The sequence below is a fragment of the Periophthalmus magnuspinnatus genome, chromosome 5, assembly GCF_009829125.3.
Source record: "Periophthalmus magnuspinnatus isolate fPerMag1 chromosome 5, fPerMag1.2.pri, whole genome shotgun sequence".
In the NCBI taxonomy this organism is placed as follows: Eukaryota; Metazoa; Chordata; class Actinopteri; order Gobiiformes; family Gobiidae; genus Periophthalmus; species Periophthalmus magnuspinnatus.
Window position 1 is genome coordinate 21242639 of NC_047130.1, and position 13403 is coordinate 21256041.

The following is a 13403-nucleotide window of genomic DNA, read 5'->3' on the forward strand; positions in this document are numbered from 1 at the left end:
TCATGGCACTAGAGAAGCACCAGGTCAAAGGTCAAAGTGTCCACTCAGTCGTGCAGGGCACAGTTTTCAATGCAGCTGCAGAAATAAAGTGGAGAAACTTGTGACGCTTTATCCAGACAAAGTTGTGTTTTTTTTTTGTTTGTTTTTTTTGCCCAGATAAAGGAAATCATCTCGCTCCGTACAGTCTCTGGAGCCTCCCCTGGTCCCGCCCGCACTAACGTCTTTTAAACCGCGCTGAACCAAGGATGGTGGCTCAGCTGGTCAAGACTTAATCTTTGGTTTGGGTCCAGTGTAAGGCAGGCCTGGAGGAAGTCACGGCCCTCTGCAAAAACAAACAAGAGACGTTTTAGAGTGAGTTATGTTCTTAAGTGGAAAAAACTTATGTTACAACATTAAAGACATGAAATCTGTTCCTTTAAAATTCTTCTTCTTTACAAATCCTATCATTTGTGCATTGTTTAAAGGTGAACTATGTAATCTGTCTTTTCACATGGAGGGTCACCTGCTTGTCTCCATAGAAATGTTATGACTTTGCCTGGAATGTTCCACAGTATGGCATAGAACTTTTATTTATTCAATTACATGTGGATTTGTCGCTCTAAAATATGGTGAAACACATGCACTGTTACTGTGTCACCACTCCACAGATTTGACTTGTAACTTAATCTGATGGTGTCCCCTTATGCAATACAGAGGAACATAAAGGAACATAGTGCAGCTTTAATGTTTTGTGTGTCTATTTACATTAACACTAAAGCCTAAATCAGATAATAACATTGTTTGCTCACCTTGCGACAGGCCGCTCAGATCACTAAGTTTTCCGTCCACGTAGTTCTCGGTGGTGAACGGATAGTCACCAACAGAGCGCACTAATTCGTACAGTAGGGCCCCAGTTTGCCACACTGAGGTGGGGCCAGAGTGGTAACCTTTACCCATGAAGCTCTCTGGAGGTGCCAGTTCTCTAGTCCCTGAAATAAAAGGAGAAACACAGAGAAATAAGTCGGTAGGTTGATAGATTTCAAATACTACTGCTACTACTACTACTATTACTACTACTATTGGGAGGTATTACCTCTGTAACTGTAGAAGGGCTCTGATCGGGTCAGGCAGCCACAGCCAAAGTCGATGATACGGATCCTGGGACCGGACTCTGTGTCTTGGACCAGGAGGTTTTCCAGTTTGATGTCTCTATGGAAAACCCCTTTGGCGTGAAGGTCCTGCAGGGCGTCCACAACCTGCTTCATCAGCACCTGTGAGATCAAGTAACATTACGAGTTAAATATGTAAGACTGAAGAAGCCATATGATGCTTTTGTCTGCTAAATAGGCCTACTTATAATCTAAACTACTATGATCTATTTTGGACATTTGAAATCACAATATTGATCCAAAACGACTGGGCCGTGCTGACGTCCCTGTCTACGGACAGCTACATATCAAATTATGAGAACAGAGATGACTTAAACACACATGGATCACTGGAAATACAACTTTTACTGGGTAAATCAGAAGGAAAACACAACAAGGAAACTGCTTTTCACAGCTAGAGCGGGTCTCAAACCTTTCACACAAAATACCACCTAAAAAGTATTTGCCTGAGTACCACCAGCCGAAAGGGACAAAATGAGGTCTAAACTGTAGGTCTAACAGTGACCATAGGGTTAAAGCAGGACTTGAGTTATTCTAAAGTTCAATCATAGGACTAACCCAAAGGAGGACAAGAATAAAATGAAAACAAATTCAAACAACTGCAGAGGATCTTATGTACCACCTGAATCTCGCGTACCACAGTTTGTGAAACAGTGACTTAGGTTTTAAAAAGTCTTTGTCATTTCTCACCTTTTCCAAGATAACGTAGCTACAAATAAAGGCAAAATGAAATAAACAAATACCTTTTTGGTGTGGGGCCATTATTCTTCAAGCCACATCTTCAACACTGAAGATGTGCAGAAAAAAGAATTTAAGCACAAAAGTCCAAATGTGACAAAGACAACAATGAAACAAAAGACCCAAAGAGTTACTTTAAAATTGAGTGTAGCTTGTGTTGCAAACACAATAACTGATTATTCTAGTTATGTAGTTGACCAGTCGTGTGAATGTACTCACTGACTGAGCAGACAGTTATTGCTAAATATTTAAGCATATGTACTTTTGTTATCTTTGTTTTTTACATAATTGCCTTTTTGCGTACCTTGGCCTGGTCTTCTGGCAGGGGTGAATTTCCACACAGTAGTCAAACAGGTCCTGGGACGGGGTCGGTCTCTCCATGACCAGCACGACCTTCTCCTCTTGGTCCAGACTGTACCAATTCAGCAGACTGACGGAGGGATTGAGTCCGACCGAGTGGAGGTCTGGAGCGGCTTTGGTCATCAGGGCCACCTCAGAGGGGACGTCGTACACCTTGTTTTTAATGAGCTGAAAGTGAAAATGGAACAAAACTGAATATTACACAATCAAACACAAGTAAATGCAGAGTAACAAACTGATGGGGGCAGTGATTTTTGTTCAACCCGACACTGAAGAAAACTGTGGCAAGTATCGCAATATCTAAATCCTATGAGTTTTATACTAGTACAATTTAACAATCCATTAAAGACACTATAAATAACAATTAAAATAACAATACAAATATAAAAGACAAATCATATATTTCACTTACCAAAGTAGTAAAGTGCACGGTCTCTCTCTGGATGTGTTTAATGGCCACCTGAAAATCACAAATTAGAACATCATTAAATACTGAACTTAAAATGTGAAATTACAGGTAAATTCACAGTATTTTTCTTTGTCAATGTGAAATATTCTGAAATGTGGTCTCCTGTGAACCCTGAAAAATGATTTACTCCACTTTAAAATAATTGTGTCCTATCTTAATTATTCAAAGTTTTATAAATGACGATAAACATATATCTTACAGGTTTGTTGGTCTGATTTCCGGACACCAGCAAACACAGAGCCAAATCCACCCTCTCCGAGCTCCTCATACTGCTCGTATTTCAGCTCAAAGTCAGACGCATCTGACAGAAAAAATACATATATTATTAGTATGACACACGCACAAGGTAGAGAACACAACAGCAGTATTTGGTTTAGTTGTATGTGTGTACACGGGCTGGTTTAGTGGTTTTAGTCCTGGTTTGGACCTAGATTTATATTTTGGTCCTGTTGTAGTCCTGGTTTAGTTTTCACCTAGGTTTAGCCCTGATTTAGTCCAACTTTAGTCCAACTTTAGTCCTACGTATCCTTATTTTGGTCCTGGTGTAGTCCTGGTCTAGTGCTAGTTTAGTGTATACATCTAAATACACATCTGTATATTTATCCTGTGTTGTACCTCTGACTTTAGCCATTCTCCTCAGGGCTTTTTTCAGCCTTCTTCTCTCTCTCCTCTTCTTCTTCACAGCGTTCTCTGATTTTGCAGCTTCCTCGGGACGAGATTTTTTGGTCTTAAATCCATCCCAAATGGCTTCATCGCTGGCTTTTCTTTTGCGACTTTGGAAATCGCTCGGTTTCGTCTCAAAAATGCTGGAGACCAAACCATTGGAGCCTAAAAATGAAATCAAATATATCTTATGTTACACAATGATCCTAAAGAGTACACAATATTTATCAACATAATTAGTGGTCAAGCCCTGATTTAGTCCTGGTTTAGTCCTGGTTTGGTCCTGGTTTGGTCCTGGTTTGGTCCTGGTTTGGTCCTGGTTTAGTTCTGCTTGTATTTTAATCCAGTACCTTGTACTTTGTGCTCTGTGCTGGGAGCCGTCTGCAGTGTGTCGACTCCTGAACAAAGAGCCGACTTCTTAGGCTCAAATTCAGAGTAAATCTCACAGTCGCTGGACTTTCTTTTCCGGCTGGACCCTGTAAATACATTATGTCATTGTTATTACTTTGTTACTACATGTTTATATGCAGTTATCAAAAGTACACTCATGTGAGCACAATCACAACCAGAGATGGGTAGTTTCGTGTACTCAGTTACTTTGACTTTTTTACTGTTACTTTCAGGATCAGTACTTTCTACTTGATTTTTTGTGGCAATATTTTAAAGTGACAATACTAATCTTGAACATAGCACAACTTTGGCAACTACTTGACCCATCTGTACAAGTTGGGACTGTTGGACCTTCTTCTAGACTTTCTTCCACAAACCTTGTGAGATTACTCGCTGGTCGTCTAAAGTGGACTTTTGCAGTGCTGCCATTGCTTTAAATGTGCAAAAAGGCAATGATGAGGAGAAAAGTGTGTGGAGCAGTGAGAAACACGTGTGTACTCTGCGCTGTCTGAGAAGTTGTGAGGATCGCGGGAAAATATGGACCAGTTATAACATGTGTCAAATGGAACTTTGTGCTACCACGGCAACAGCCAATGGGAGCACACGGAATTATGATGTCATCGAGAGAGATGATTCTACAAATTTATGCATTATTTTATTATTTATTATGTATTATTTAGTTCTTTTGTTTGTTGTTTTTGCATGAATAAAAATTTCACAGGTCTTTCTTTTCAGTGCAATCCTTAAATTACTTGTACTTTTTACTCTTTTAGTCCATTTTCAAAAAGGAACAGGTTTAATACTTTCACAGTATTCAGGTGATATTGTTTGAAGTGTTTCATTTATAGACATGCTCAAGATTCAAATTTTACATATTTTATTCACCCTTTTTTACACCAAAGTTCACTTAACAGGGCATAAACACAGTAAAAACAACATTAACACAACTTTAAGAACATTTAACAGAATAAACAAATCTAAAAATGCAATATTATCATTTTTTAATAAATTGCTCATCTCTAGGTGTCAGTATTTTTATTAAAATGAAAACCACCGCAAACGTCACCGGAGTAGCCACAGCTGCCCTGGGGTTGACTGATAAAATATGGCTGCCAGTCTGTAACTATGGCAACTTTCATTACCACCAATAACCAGCCAGTACTGCTTAAACGTATATTTCATAGTAATGTTACTTAACTAAAGGGTGAAAAGTAGTAAAAGTAAAAATGTGAGTTGACAAAGTAGGACTGTTGCTATGGCGGTTAACAGTTTAAAACCAAATATTACATCGTTCAAATGGATTAAAGTCTTCAAAATGTCACACGAAGTTGAAACCCATGAATATTGTAAAGGAAAAATAAAGTACCAAATGTTTCTTCATTTTCATAGTAATGAAAATATGTTAAAAGTAAATCAGAATGAAGACGACAGATCTACCTCCTTGCCTTTCGTTAACTTTGCGTTGTGCTTATGTCCTTGTGTTTCAGAATGATGAAAAAGTAGGACTGTTACCATAGCGACGACCAATTTAAAACCTAATATTATATGGTTTTAAAAGGAAAAAAGTCCACAAAATGTCGCCGAATCCGCTTGAATATTACGCAGTAGACTCTTGACAGTCCATGTTGAAGCCATAACTCCTGACACACATTTGCATGTTGTGGGTGTGTGCGTCTGTCAAAGTCACACCCCGAGTGCCCCCACATACATCACTTACAAAGACACGTGTCTCCACTCCACAGACCACCGCCGTGATATTAGGTTCAAGGAGGACAAGGGGCTGGATTTACCTTTACCTAATGAGCGATGATACATTTATAAGCAGAAAGAGAGAGAAAAGAGAGAGTACAAAGATAATCCCATAATTAGATTTGATTTTTGGATTTGCATTCACAATATGATCATCCAAAACACATGTGCCAGTTAGTCTTTTGATTTTTAGAGTCATTTTTATTTGGAAAACAAAGTACGATACGTTTTAAAATAACTCCAATCTTCAAACTCCAGTCTTTTTTCTCATTTTGCTACATTAATTTGTCTTTTTGTGCGTATTTTTTCTTGTCAAATTCGGCATGGGTGTGAACAAGCAGAAGAAGAAAGAAACCAGATTACTCACATCAACTGTTTACAAGACATTTCAATAATCTGAGTACTCCAGAAATCAGATAAAGCTCAGATTAAAGATTACAAATGTCTGGACCAATTTTACTCCAGGTGAATGCCCTAACACATTTTGCCCAACAAATCCCCAGAAAATATATTTGTTTTATATTATTAAGACATAAACCCTTTGGCCAAAATGTAAAATAATAGGATAATTGATGTTTCGTTTTGAATTAGTCTCTGAAATCCAGTTGGTTTAAATTTAAAAGGATTGTATCTGATCTGACTCCTCACTTTCTAAACCCCAGCTCCTGCAGCCAATCATTAATCAGTGCTAGTGCAACCTCTGCAGCTCGAGCGAATACTGGAGCTTCTGATTTTTCACATGATATATGCAGGGGCAGCGCCAGGAAGGGGGCTTGAGGGGGGCCCTAGTCTCCTCTAGAATATACACCATCCAATCCTGACTAAAAACATTGTTCAAAATGAGACTCCAGTAAAAAATAACAGTTCCATATTAGCTTTTATAAATCACTACAGGGACTAAGTACATTTAAACAACAAAACAAACATGGTAGGGGGTGCTCTCCATCGATAAAAGGCTCTATATTATTTTAAAAAATTGAAGATTTAGCACCCACTTACCCCCTCAGTATGGCCTGTCCGTATACTGAGACTGAGAAAAACAGGCACATGTGTTTTATGCAGGTTCAGCACTGGCAACACAGGCTCAGTTGACAGTATATTTGTAAAACACTAAGCGCCCAGGTTACATATTGCTCCTTTAAACTTTATGTCGCTATGGTGTTTATACTATAAGTCTGTTTGTTCAGGTGAGGCTGCCCCGATCACATCTTTTGCAGTATATTTACGAAACCTTTTTTTTACTGCTGGTTTATTTACAACGGTCCATCTCAGCTCAGCTCTAAAAGCGTCAGCAGCTCATGGTCATCATTTCAAACCCGCCACAGCACGGCCAAGTCCGAGCGCTCTGTCCCCTCAAAAGAGCCCAGGGCAACATCACATCTGGAGCAGAGAGATTTGAAGACCGCCGTAGATAAAGAGCAGAATACAACAAACGCACACAGCCCCCAGAGGTTTGTAATCTCAAATAAAACGCCTTTTACATAATTTCCACAACGGATGGACAGGAAGGAAAAGATTGGAATACATCCTGAGTTTGTTGAAAGGATTTTTGAGCCACGTCAGACCGTTTCCTGTTTGTTTCCTGTTTTGTTTTCACGATGAGCCGGAGTGACGTGGGTTTCTTCAGGTAACACATGAAAAGGTTTGGGATTCACAGGATTTACGTAACCGTGACGTCGGAGCTTTGTGCTGTTTAAAGGGGACACATCGTGCAAACCAGACTGTAATGATTTTCCCTTATTACTTGCTGATAGTTGATTCATGCGTGTTAGAGTAATCCCGTGTGGAACAGTGACCGCCCCATGGATCTATAATAAGAACTGGACAGGACAGGACACTCCCTCCGCGTGTGAGGTCAACTAGTGGCCGCTTCATAGGTACTGCAGCTCGTATTTGACTGACAGGGCGTCCACAGCTTCCATAAAGGTCGGGTTTTGTCGAGATTCATCTGTTTTTTTGTCGTCTAAATCCTCAAAGCACCGAAAAGTTAGCTGTGTAACATTTAGCCTAACCGTTTTGAGCCCACACTCGTTCCGCTCTAGGTCTAATTGGTCAAAACTGATCACATGACGCACGTTTCTGTCGTCACACGGTCGTGGGCCAGTATTCAGGAAGTAATTTTCACGTAAATGAGCACAAGCCATTGAAAACAAAGTGACGCCATCTTCATTCAGTTTTCAGATCTTATTTTATACGTCCATGATTCACCCGCACTCACTACCGGAAGCAAATTTCCCATTAATTTTTCCCATTGAATTTCCAAAAGAAGTTCATATTAAAAGTTTGAAAGCTCAGGGCTATGTGATAAAATGTAATCTCGTGATCATGAGTTATTTAAAATCTACATCTAAAACGTAATAAACCACATAGTTATTAAAACATTTAGCTGAATCTTGAGTTTTAAATGTGCTTTTTGGACTTAAAACAGCCACATTATGGATTAGTTAGCACGTTAGTTAGCCTCCACAGTGTCTTTGAACTCTTAATATTTTAATTTCTTGAAAAGTCTATGGGGAAAATGAATGGAAAATGTACTCCCAAAACCGGAGTCAACTTCAAAGCGCTGAGCTCCACTGTTCTGCTCAGAAAATGTCTTTTTTTTTCACCTACTATCTACTTCTGCCCTGTTCAGATCTTAAAAATAAGACTGGGAAATGTTCATTAGCCGTGTTTCATATATAAGCATGTATAAAAACACTGTAAATCAACCTATTTCAGATCAGCATTGTGGTTTATTACAGAGAAAATGTGTTATAATTCATTACTAAAAAGCAGAAATGAAGCGTAATACATCTTCTGTCTTGTACTTGACAAATAAAAGTACTTAGACCAGCTGCTTCTATGTGTTTCATCCACCAAACTGATACTGCACATCCTCATTTTTGTCACAGATATTTGCTTTTACGATATACGTGAGTGACTACGTGGGCGATGGCGGTTGGAGTACGTAGGGCGTAGCTGCACATTGTCAACCACATTTCCATCAGTCAACCCCGGGGCAGATCTGGCAACGCAAAACAGCTCATCGCAAACGAGGCGTGGATGACTAATGCAATTTAAACTCACATTATATAAGTTTCATATATTGTTGTTATTGTTTTTATTAAAGGTATAGATTATTTTGTGTACTGCTCACAGGTGGCGGGGGTGAACCTGTTATGTGATAAACTTAAGCCCTGCGCTTCACTGGCTTCACTCCACTGTTTTTAATGAATCAATAGTTAATTACTGAGAATGCTCTGGCGTCAGACGAGGCCGGAGCAGAGACATACCAAGTAATTCAGGTAAAGATCCCAGGGGTCCAAACAGCTCAGTCCACACATTAGACAAATGAAGGAGTCTTAAGATGTTTAAAGTACATAGAAGCACAAATCTGGAAATTAACCTGGGAATTGAGAGTCAGATGTGTTTATCTTTTGTCTTATTTTGGGTCCAATTGATACATTTCCTTTGTAGTGTTTTAAGGGATGGTCTGGTATGGATTTTACTACAGACGAGATTAAAACCCACATTTATCACACTGTACTTATATATACATATGTTTAAGTCTACAGCAAGGCCCACAAATTGAAGTTTACAAATGAACTTTTCGCATTTGTAAATAAAATAACGTTATTTTAGGGCCCATATTACACTATTTTCTGATCTATGTTATAATGTTGGTTCCTCAGCACAAACAGACCTGGAGTTGTGTTGTGTGTTTTGTTTCATTCACACATGTTTAACACATTTAGCTGAAATCTTCTCTCAAACAGAAAACACTCTGTTCCACCTTGTGATGTCATGTGGTAATACAGGAAGTGCTCCACCTTCACTTGAATCATTAGGATAGGACAGCTTGGGAAAAATATATGTACTATATTAGGAAATTGTTCTATCCACGAGTTTTGGAATGAATTTGGAAAGGTTATGACAGTTTCCATAGCAATTTGCAAACGACGACAAAGTATTATATCGTCTGAATGATCAACTGACTTCAAAATGGCGCTACAGTATAGTACAGGAAGATATAACCTATGATCATCTGACAAGGTTTGAAAAAATCACTAATACCAGCACAGATGTTTTGTCCATCCCTGTTGCTGCTGCTTATCCTGTTTATGTGCTATTAAAAGTGCTGTACTCAGGGCCGGCTCTAGTTTTCAAGGGGCCCTAAGCTGAATTAGTCTCTGGGGCCCCCGACAGCGGATATCTCCCTGGTTCAGCTATTGGTGATTCACATTTGACACATTATGACTCTGCTCTCATCACTTTGACCAGTTGTATTTGTGTTTATACGACCAACATCAGACTGAAAACATCCAGAAAGTCACAACTACCACATAAATTCTAGACAAGTGTGGTGGATTTTAATGTGTTCCAGTTGGCGACAGTGTTCTTACATTATTATGTCGGGTCCTTGCACCGGTATAAACACATAGCTGCCCTCACCTCTGCCCGACTCAAAAACACATGTAGCAGCAGCAGATATTTTTTGCTAATATAGATATAAAACAAATGTAATTGTTTTAGAGGGATATTTAAAATGCTGTAAACTCACAAGCCCTGTGTCCAATAAAACGTTGTGTATTATATTATTTTCAGAGTAAATGTTCGGCTCTTGGGGGCCCTCTGCTAGTCTCGGGGCCCTGAGCAGCTGCTTAATCTGTTTATAGGCTGAACCGGCCCTGGCTGTACTTGATACTGTCATAAAAACGTGAAAAATACAGCTAGTTAATTTTAAAATGTTTGCATCCAAAGTTATTCCTCATTTACTCTGTACATTCCAAACATCGTAATTAGTCACCACAATGAGTTTATAAGTACTTTTCAAAAACTCACTAACCATTACAGAGTTTTGTCATGACGGTAAAGCTAAAACAACTAGCATGCTAACACCACTTCCTGATTTTTGGACAATAAAACGCTTTCTAATGACATGCAGACAGCACGCAGCAGACTTATTTTAACCTCCAGAGCTGCTTATGTAATATATCTGTACTGGAGTGGGACACATTTTGCTCAAAAACATGAAAAATTCAAGTCTTTAAGTTTGAACTGGACAACTGGATCTCTCTCTCATTATTTTCTGATTGTTTTTTTTGTTTTTTTCAGAAAGTCACAGGTCAAAGTCAGGTTGATTTTCAAAACAAAACCAGCAGGAAGAGCATTTCTGGACAGCATCTCCACATCTTCCCAGAACTTATAATTTCCCGCACTCTGTTTCCTTGACATCTGCGAAATTACACATTTGCTCAGAAGAGAGTGAGAAGAGGCTGCAGAGCGAGATGGTGAAGGAGGTAGTAATAGATAGGCACAGCTACGGAAAACTAGGGAAAAAAGTCAATGCGGGCACTCTTGAACGACATAAGGGCACAATGAGAAATGGCATATGCAAATGTGAGGAGCAGGAGGAGCGCAGATGTCCCGGGGGAGAGCTTTAATAATGCCAGGGCACCCAGCCGCTCAGGTGGCCCGCGCTCATCACCGTGGCGATAATGAAGAGGATATGCTAATCGCTGAGTCATCGGCAAAGCGAGGAATCAAACAGAGTAAACTGGAGGAGGGAGAGGAGGAGCAGAGACGGGACGAGGGACAGGAGGAGGAGGAGGAGGAGGAGACAGGACGGTCCGAACGCAGAGGGAATCTTACTCAACTCAAATACTTTTGTTAATGAAGTGGAAACTTGAAACAGAGAGACTGACAGAGGGAGGGGAAGAAGAGAGAGATATATAGAAAAGAGAAAAAAAGAATGAAAGAGAGAAATAGGGATGAGGCAGGAGAGAGAAGGGAAGAGAAGGGGAGAGAAGAGAGTGGAGGAGACGAGAGAGAGAGAGAAAAAGAAGGGGAGATGAGAGTGAAAGAGGGAGTAGAGATGGGAGAGAGAAAGTGAGAGGACAGACAGAGAGAGAGAGAGGGAGGGCAGGAAAGAGGAAAGGGAGAGAGCTGTAGGAGAGCTGTAGGAGAGAGAAAGAGGAAGGAGAGATAGAAGAGAGAAAGTGAGAGGACAGAGAGAGAGAGAGAGGGAGGGCAGAAAAGAGAGACAGAGAGTTGTAGGAGAGAGAAAAAGGGAGGAGATATATGGAGAGAAAGAGAGGGCGGAGCTATATGTTTAACCCTGAAAGAAGACTCACACACTAACGCCAGACCACCACCGTTCACTCTCGCACCCATCACTTTCACAGTCGGTGATGTGGGTGAAGTGTCTTGCCCAAAGACACAACACCAGAACTTGGTCCGAGTGGGAATCGATCCTCCGACCTCCGGATTGAGTCGGACCTTGACCAAAATGATTGTATTATTGTGTTAAAGTAGTGCTTAGCTCAGTGTTCTGGTTCCAGGTGCCCCTGCCCTGATAACAGGAGCAGAGGAGAGGTGCATGCTGGGTAAAACGGTGATCACAGGGTCTTTGTGTGAAAACTCTGGGAGCTGCCAGAGCCCGCGGAGCTTAACCCAAACGAGCGCGATCGATGAGCTGAATAAACGCTTAGACTGGCACATCCAGAGGTGTGCAGAGTGCAGAGGACAGAGGACAGGAGGACAGAGGACAGAGGACAGAGGGCAGAGGACAGAGGGCAGGAGGACAGAGGACAGAGGGCAGAGGGCAGGAGGGCAAAGGACAGAGGGCAGAGGACAGAGGGCAGGAGGGCAGGAGGGCAGAGGACAGAGGACAAGAGGACAGAGGACAGAGGGCAGGAGGGCAGAGGACAAGAGGACAGAGGACAGAGGACAGAGGGCAGGAGGGCAGAGGACAGAGGACAGAGGACAGAGGGCAGGAGGGCAGAGGACAGAGGGCAGGAGGGCAGAGGACAGAGGGCAGGAGGGCAGAGGACAGAGGACAGGAGGACAGAGGACAGAGGACAGGAGGACAGAGGACAGAGGATAGAGGACAGAGGGCAGAGGGCAGGAGTGCAGAGGACAGAGGACAGAGGGCAGGAGTGCAGAGGACAGAGGGCAGAGGACAGAGGGCAGGAGGGCAGAGGACAGAGGACAGAGGGCAGGAGGGCAGAGGACAGAGGACAGAGGGCAGGAGGGCAGAGGACAGAGGACAGAGGGCAGAGGACAGAGGACAGAGGGCAGGAGGGCAGAGGACAGAGGATAGAGGACAAGAGGACAGAGGGCAGGAGGGCAGAGGACAGATGATAGAGGACAGAGGGCAGAGGACAGAGGGCAGGAGGGCAGAGGACAGAGGACAGGAGGGCAGAGGACAGAGGACAGAGGGCAGGAGTGCAGAGGACAGAGGACAGAGGGCAGAGGACAGAGGGCAGGAGGGCAGAGGACAGAGGACAGAGGGCAGGAGGGCAGAGGACAGAGGATAGAGGACAAGAGGACAGAGGGCAGGAGGGCAGAGGACAGAGGATAGAGGACAGAGGGCAGAGGACAGAGGGCAGGAGGGCAGAGGACAGAGGGCAGAGGACAGAGGACAGAGGACAGAGGGCAGAGGACAGAGGACAGAGGACAAGAGGACAAGAGGACAGGAGTACAGAGGACAAGAGGAGAGAGGACAGGAGGGGGCGCAACAGGAGCGCACTGGCAACAGACACTATGAGAGGAAAGAGAGAAAGAGAAGAGAGAGGAGAGAGAAAGAGAAGAGAGAGAAAGAGAGAGAGGACAGGAGTACAGAGGACAAGAGGGGGCACAACACAGGGGCACCGGCACTATGAGAGGAAAGAGAGAGAAGAGAGAGAGGAAAGAGAGAGAAGAGAGAGGAGGAGAAAGAGGAAAGAGAGAGGAGGAGAAAGAGGAAAGAGAGAGGAGGAGAGAGAGATGAGAAAGGGTGATCAGTGTTAACTGAGAGAGTTTAAGCATTTTGAAGAGGCTGTGGAGATACAGGAATCCATGATATTAAGAGCTTTATAGTTCCACCCACCTCATGGGTTCATAAGTAAAAGTCCTCCCTCCTCTGG

At 42.1% G+C, this 13403-nt stretch overlaps 1 protein-coding gene across 1 annotated transcript in view; it reads right to left on the minus strand.

The window, feature by feature from the left end:
* Window positions 1-224: 224 nt before the first annotated feature.
* The window catches only part of col7a1 (collagen, type VII, alpha 1), a 166336-nt gene continuing 153157 nt past the window's right edge, over window positions 225-13403 (minus strand). Inside the window, exons 120-127 of the mRNA XM_055221855.1 lie at window positions 3729-3854; window positions 3331-3543; window positions 2915-3016; window positions 2191-2437; window positions 1839-1857; window positions 1073-1250; window positions 789-968; window positions 225-322 (exon numbers count right to left, since the gene is read on the minus strand). Coding sequence (XP_055077830.1) covers window positions 225-322; window positions 789-968; window positions 1073-1250; window positions 1839-1857; window positions 2191-2437; window positions 2915-3016; window positions 3331-3543; window positions 3729-3854 — 1163 coding nt within the window. The remainder of the gene's footprint in view (window positions 323-788; window positions 969-1072; window positions 1251-1838; window positions 1858-2190; window positions 2438-2914; window positions 3017-3330; window positions 3544-3728; window positions 3855-13403) is intronic.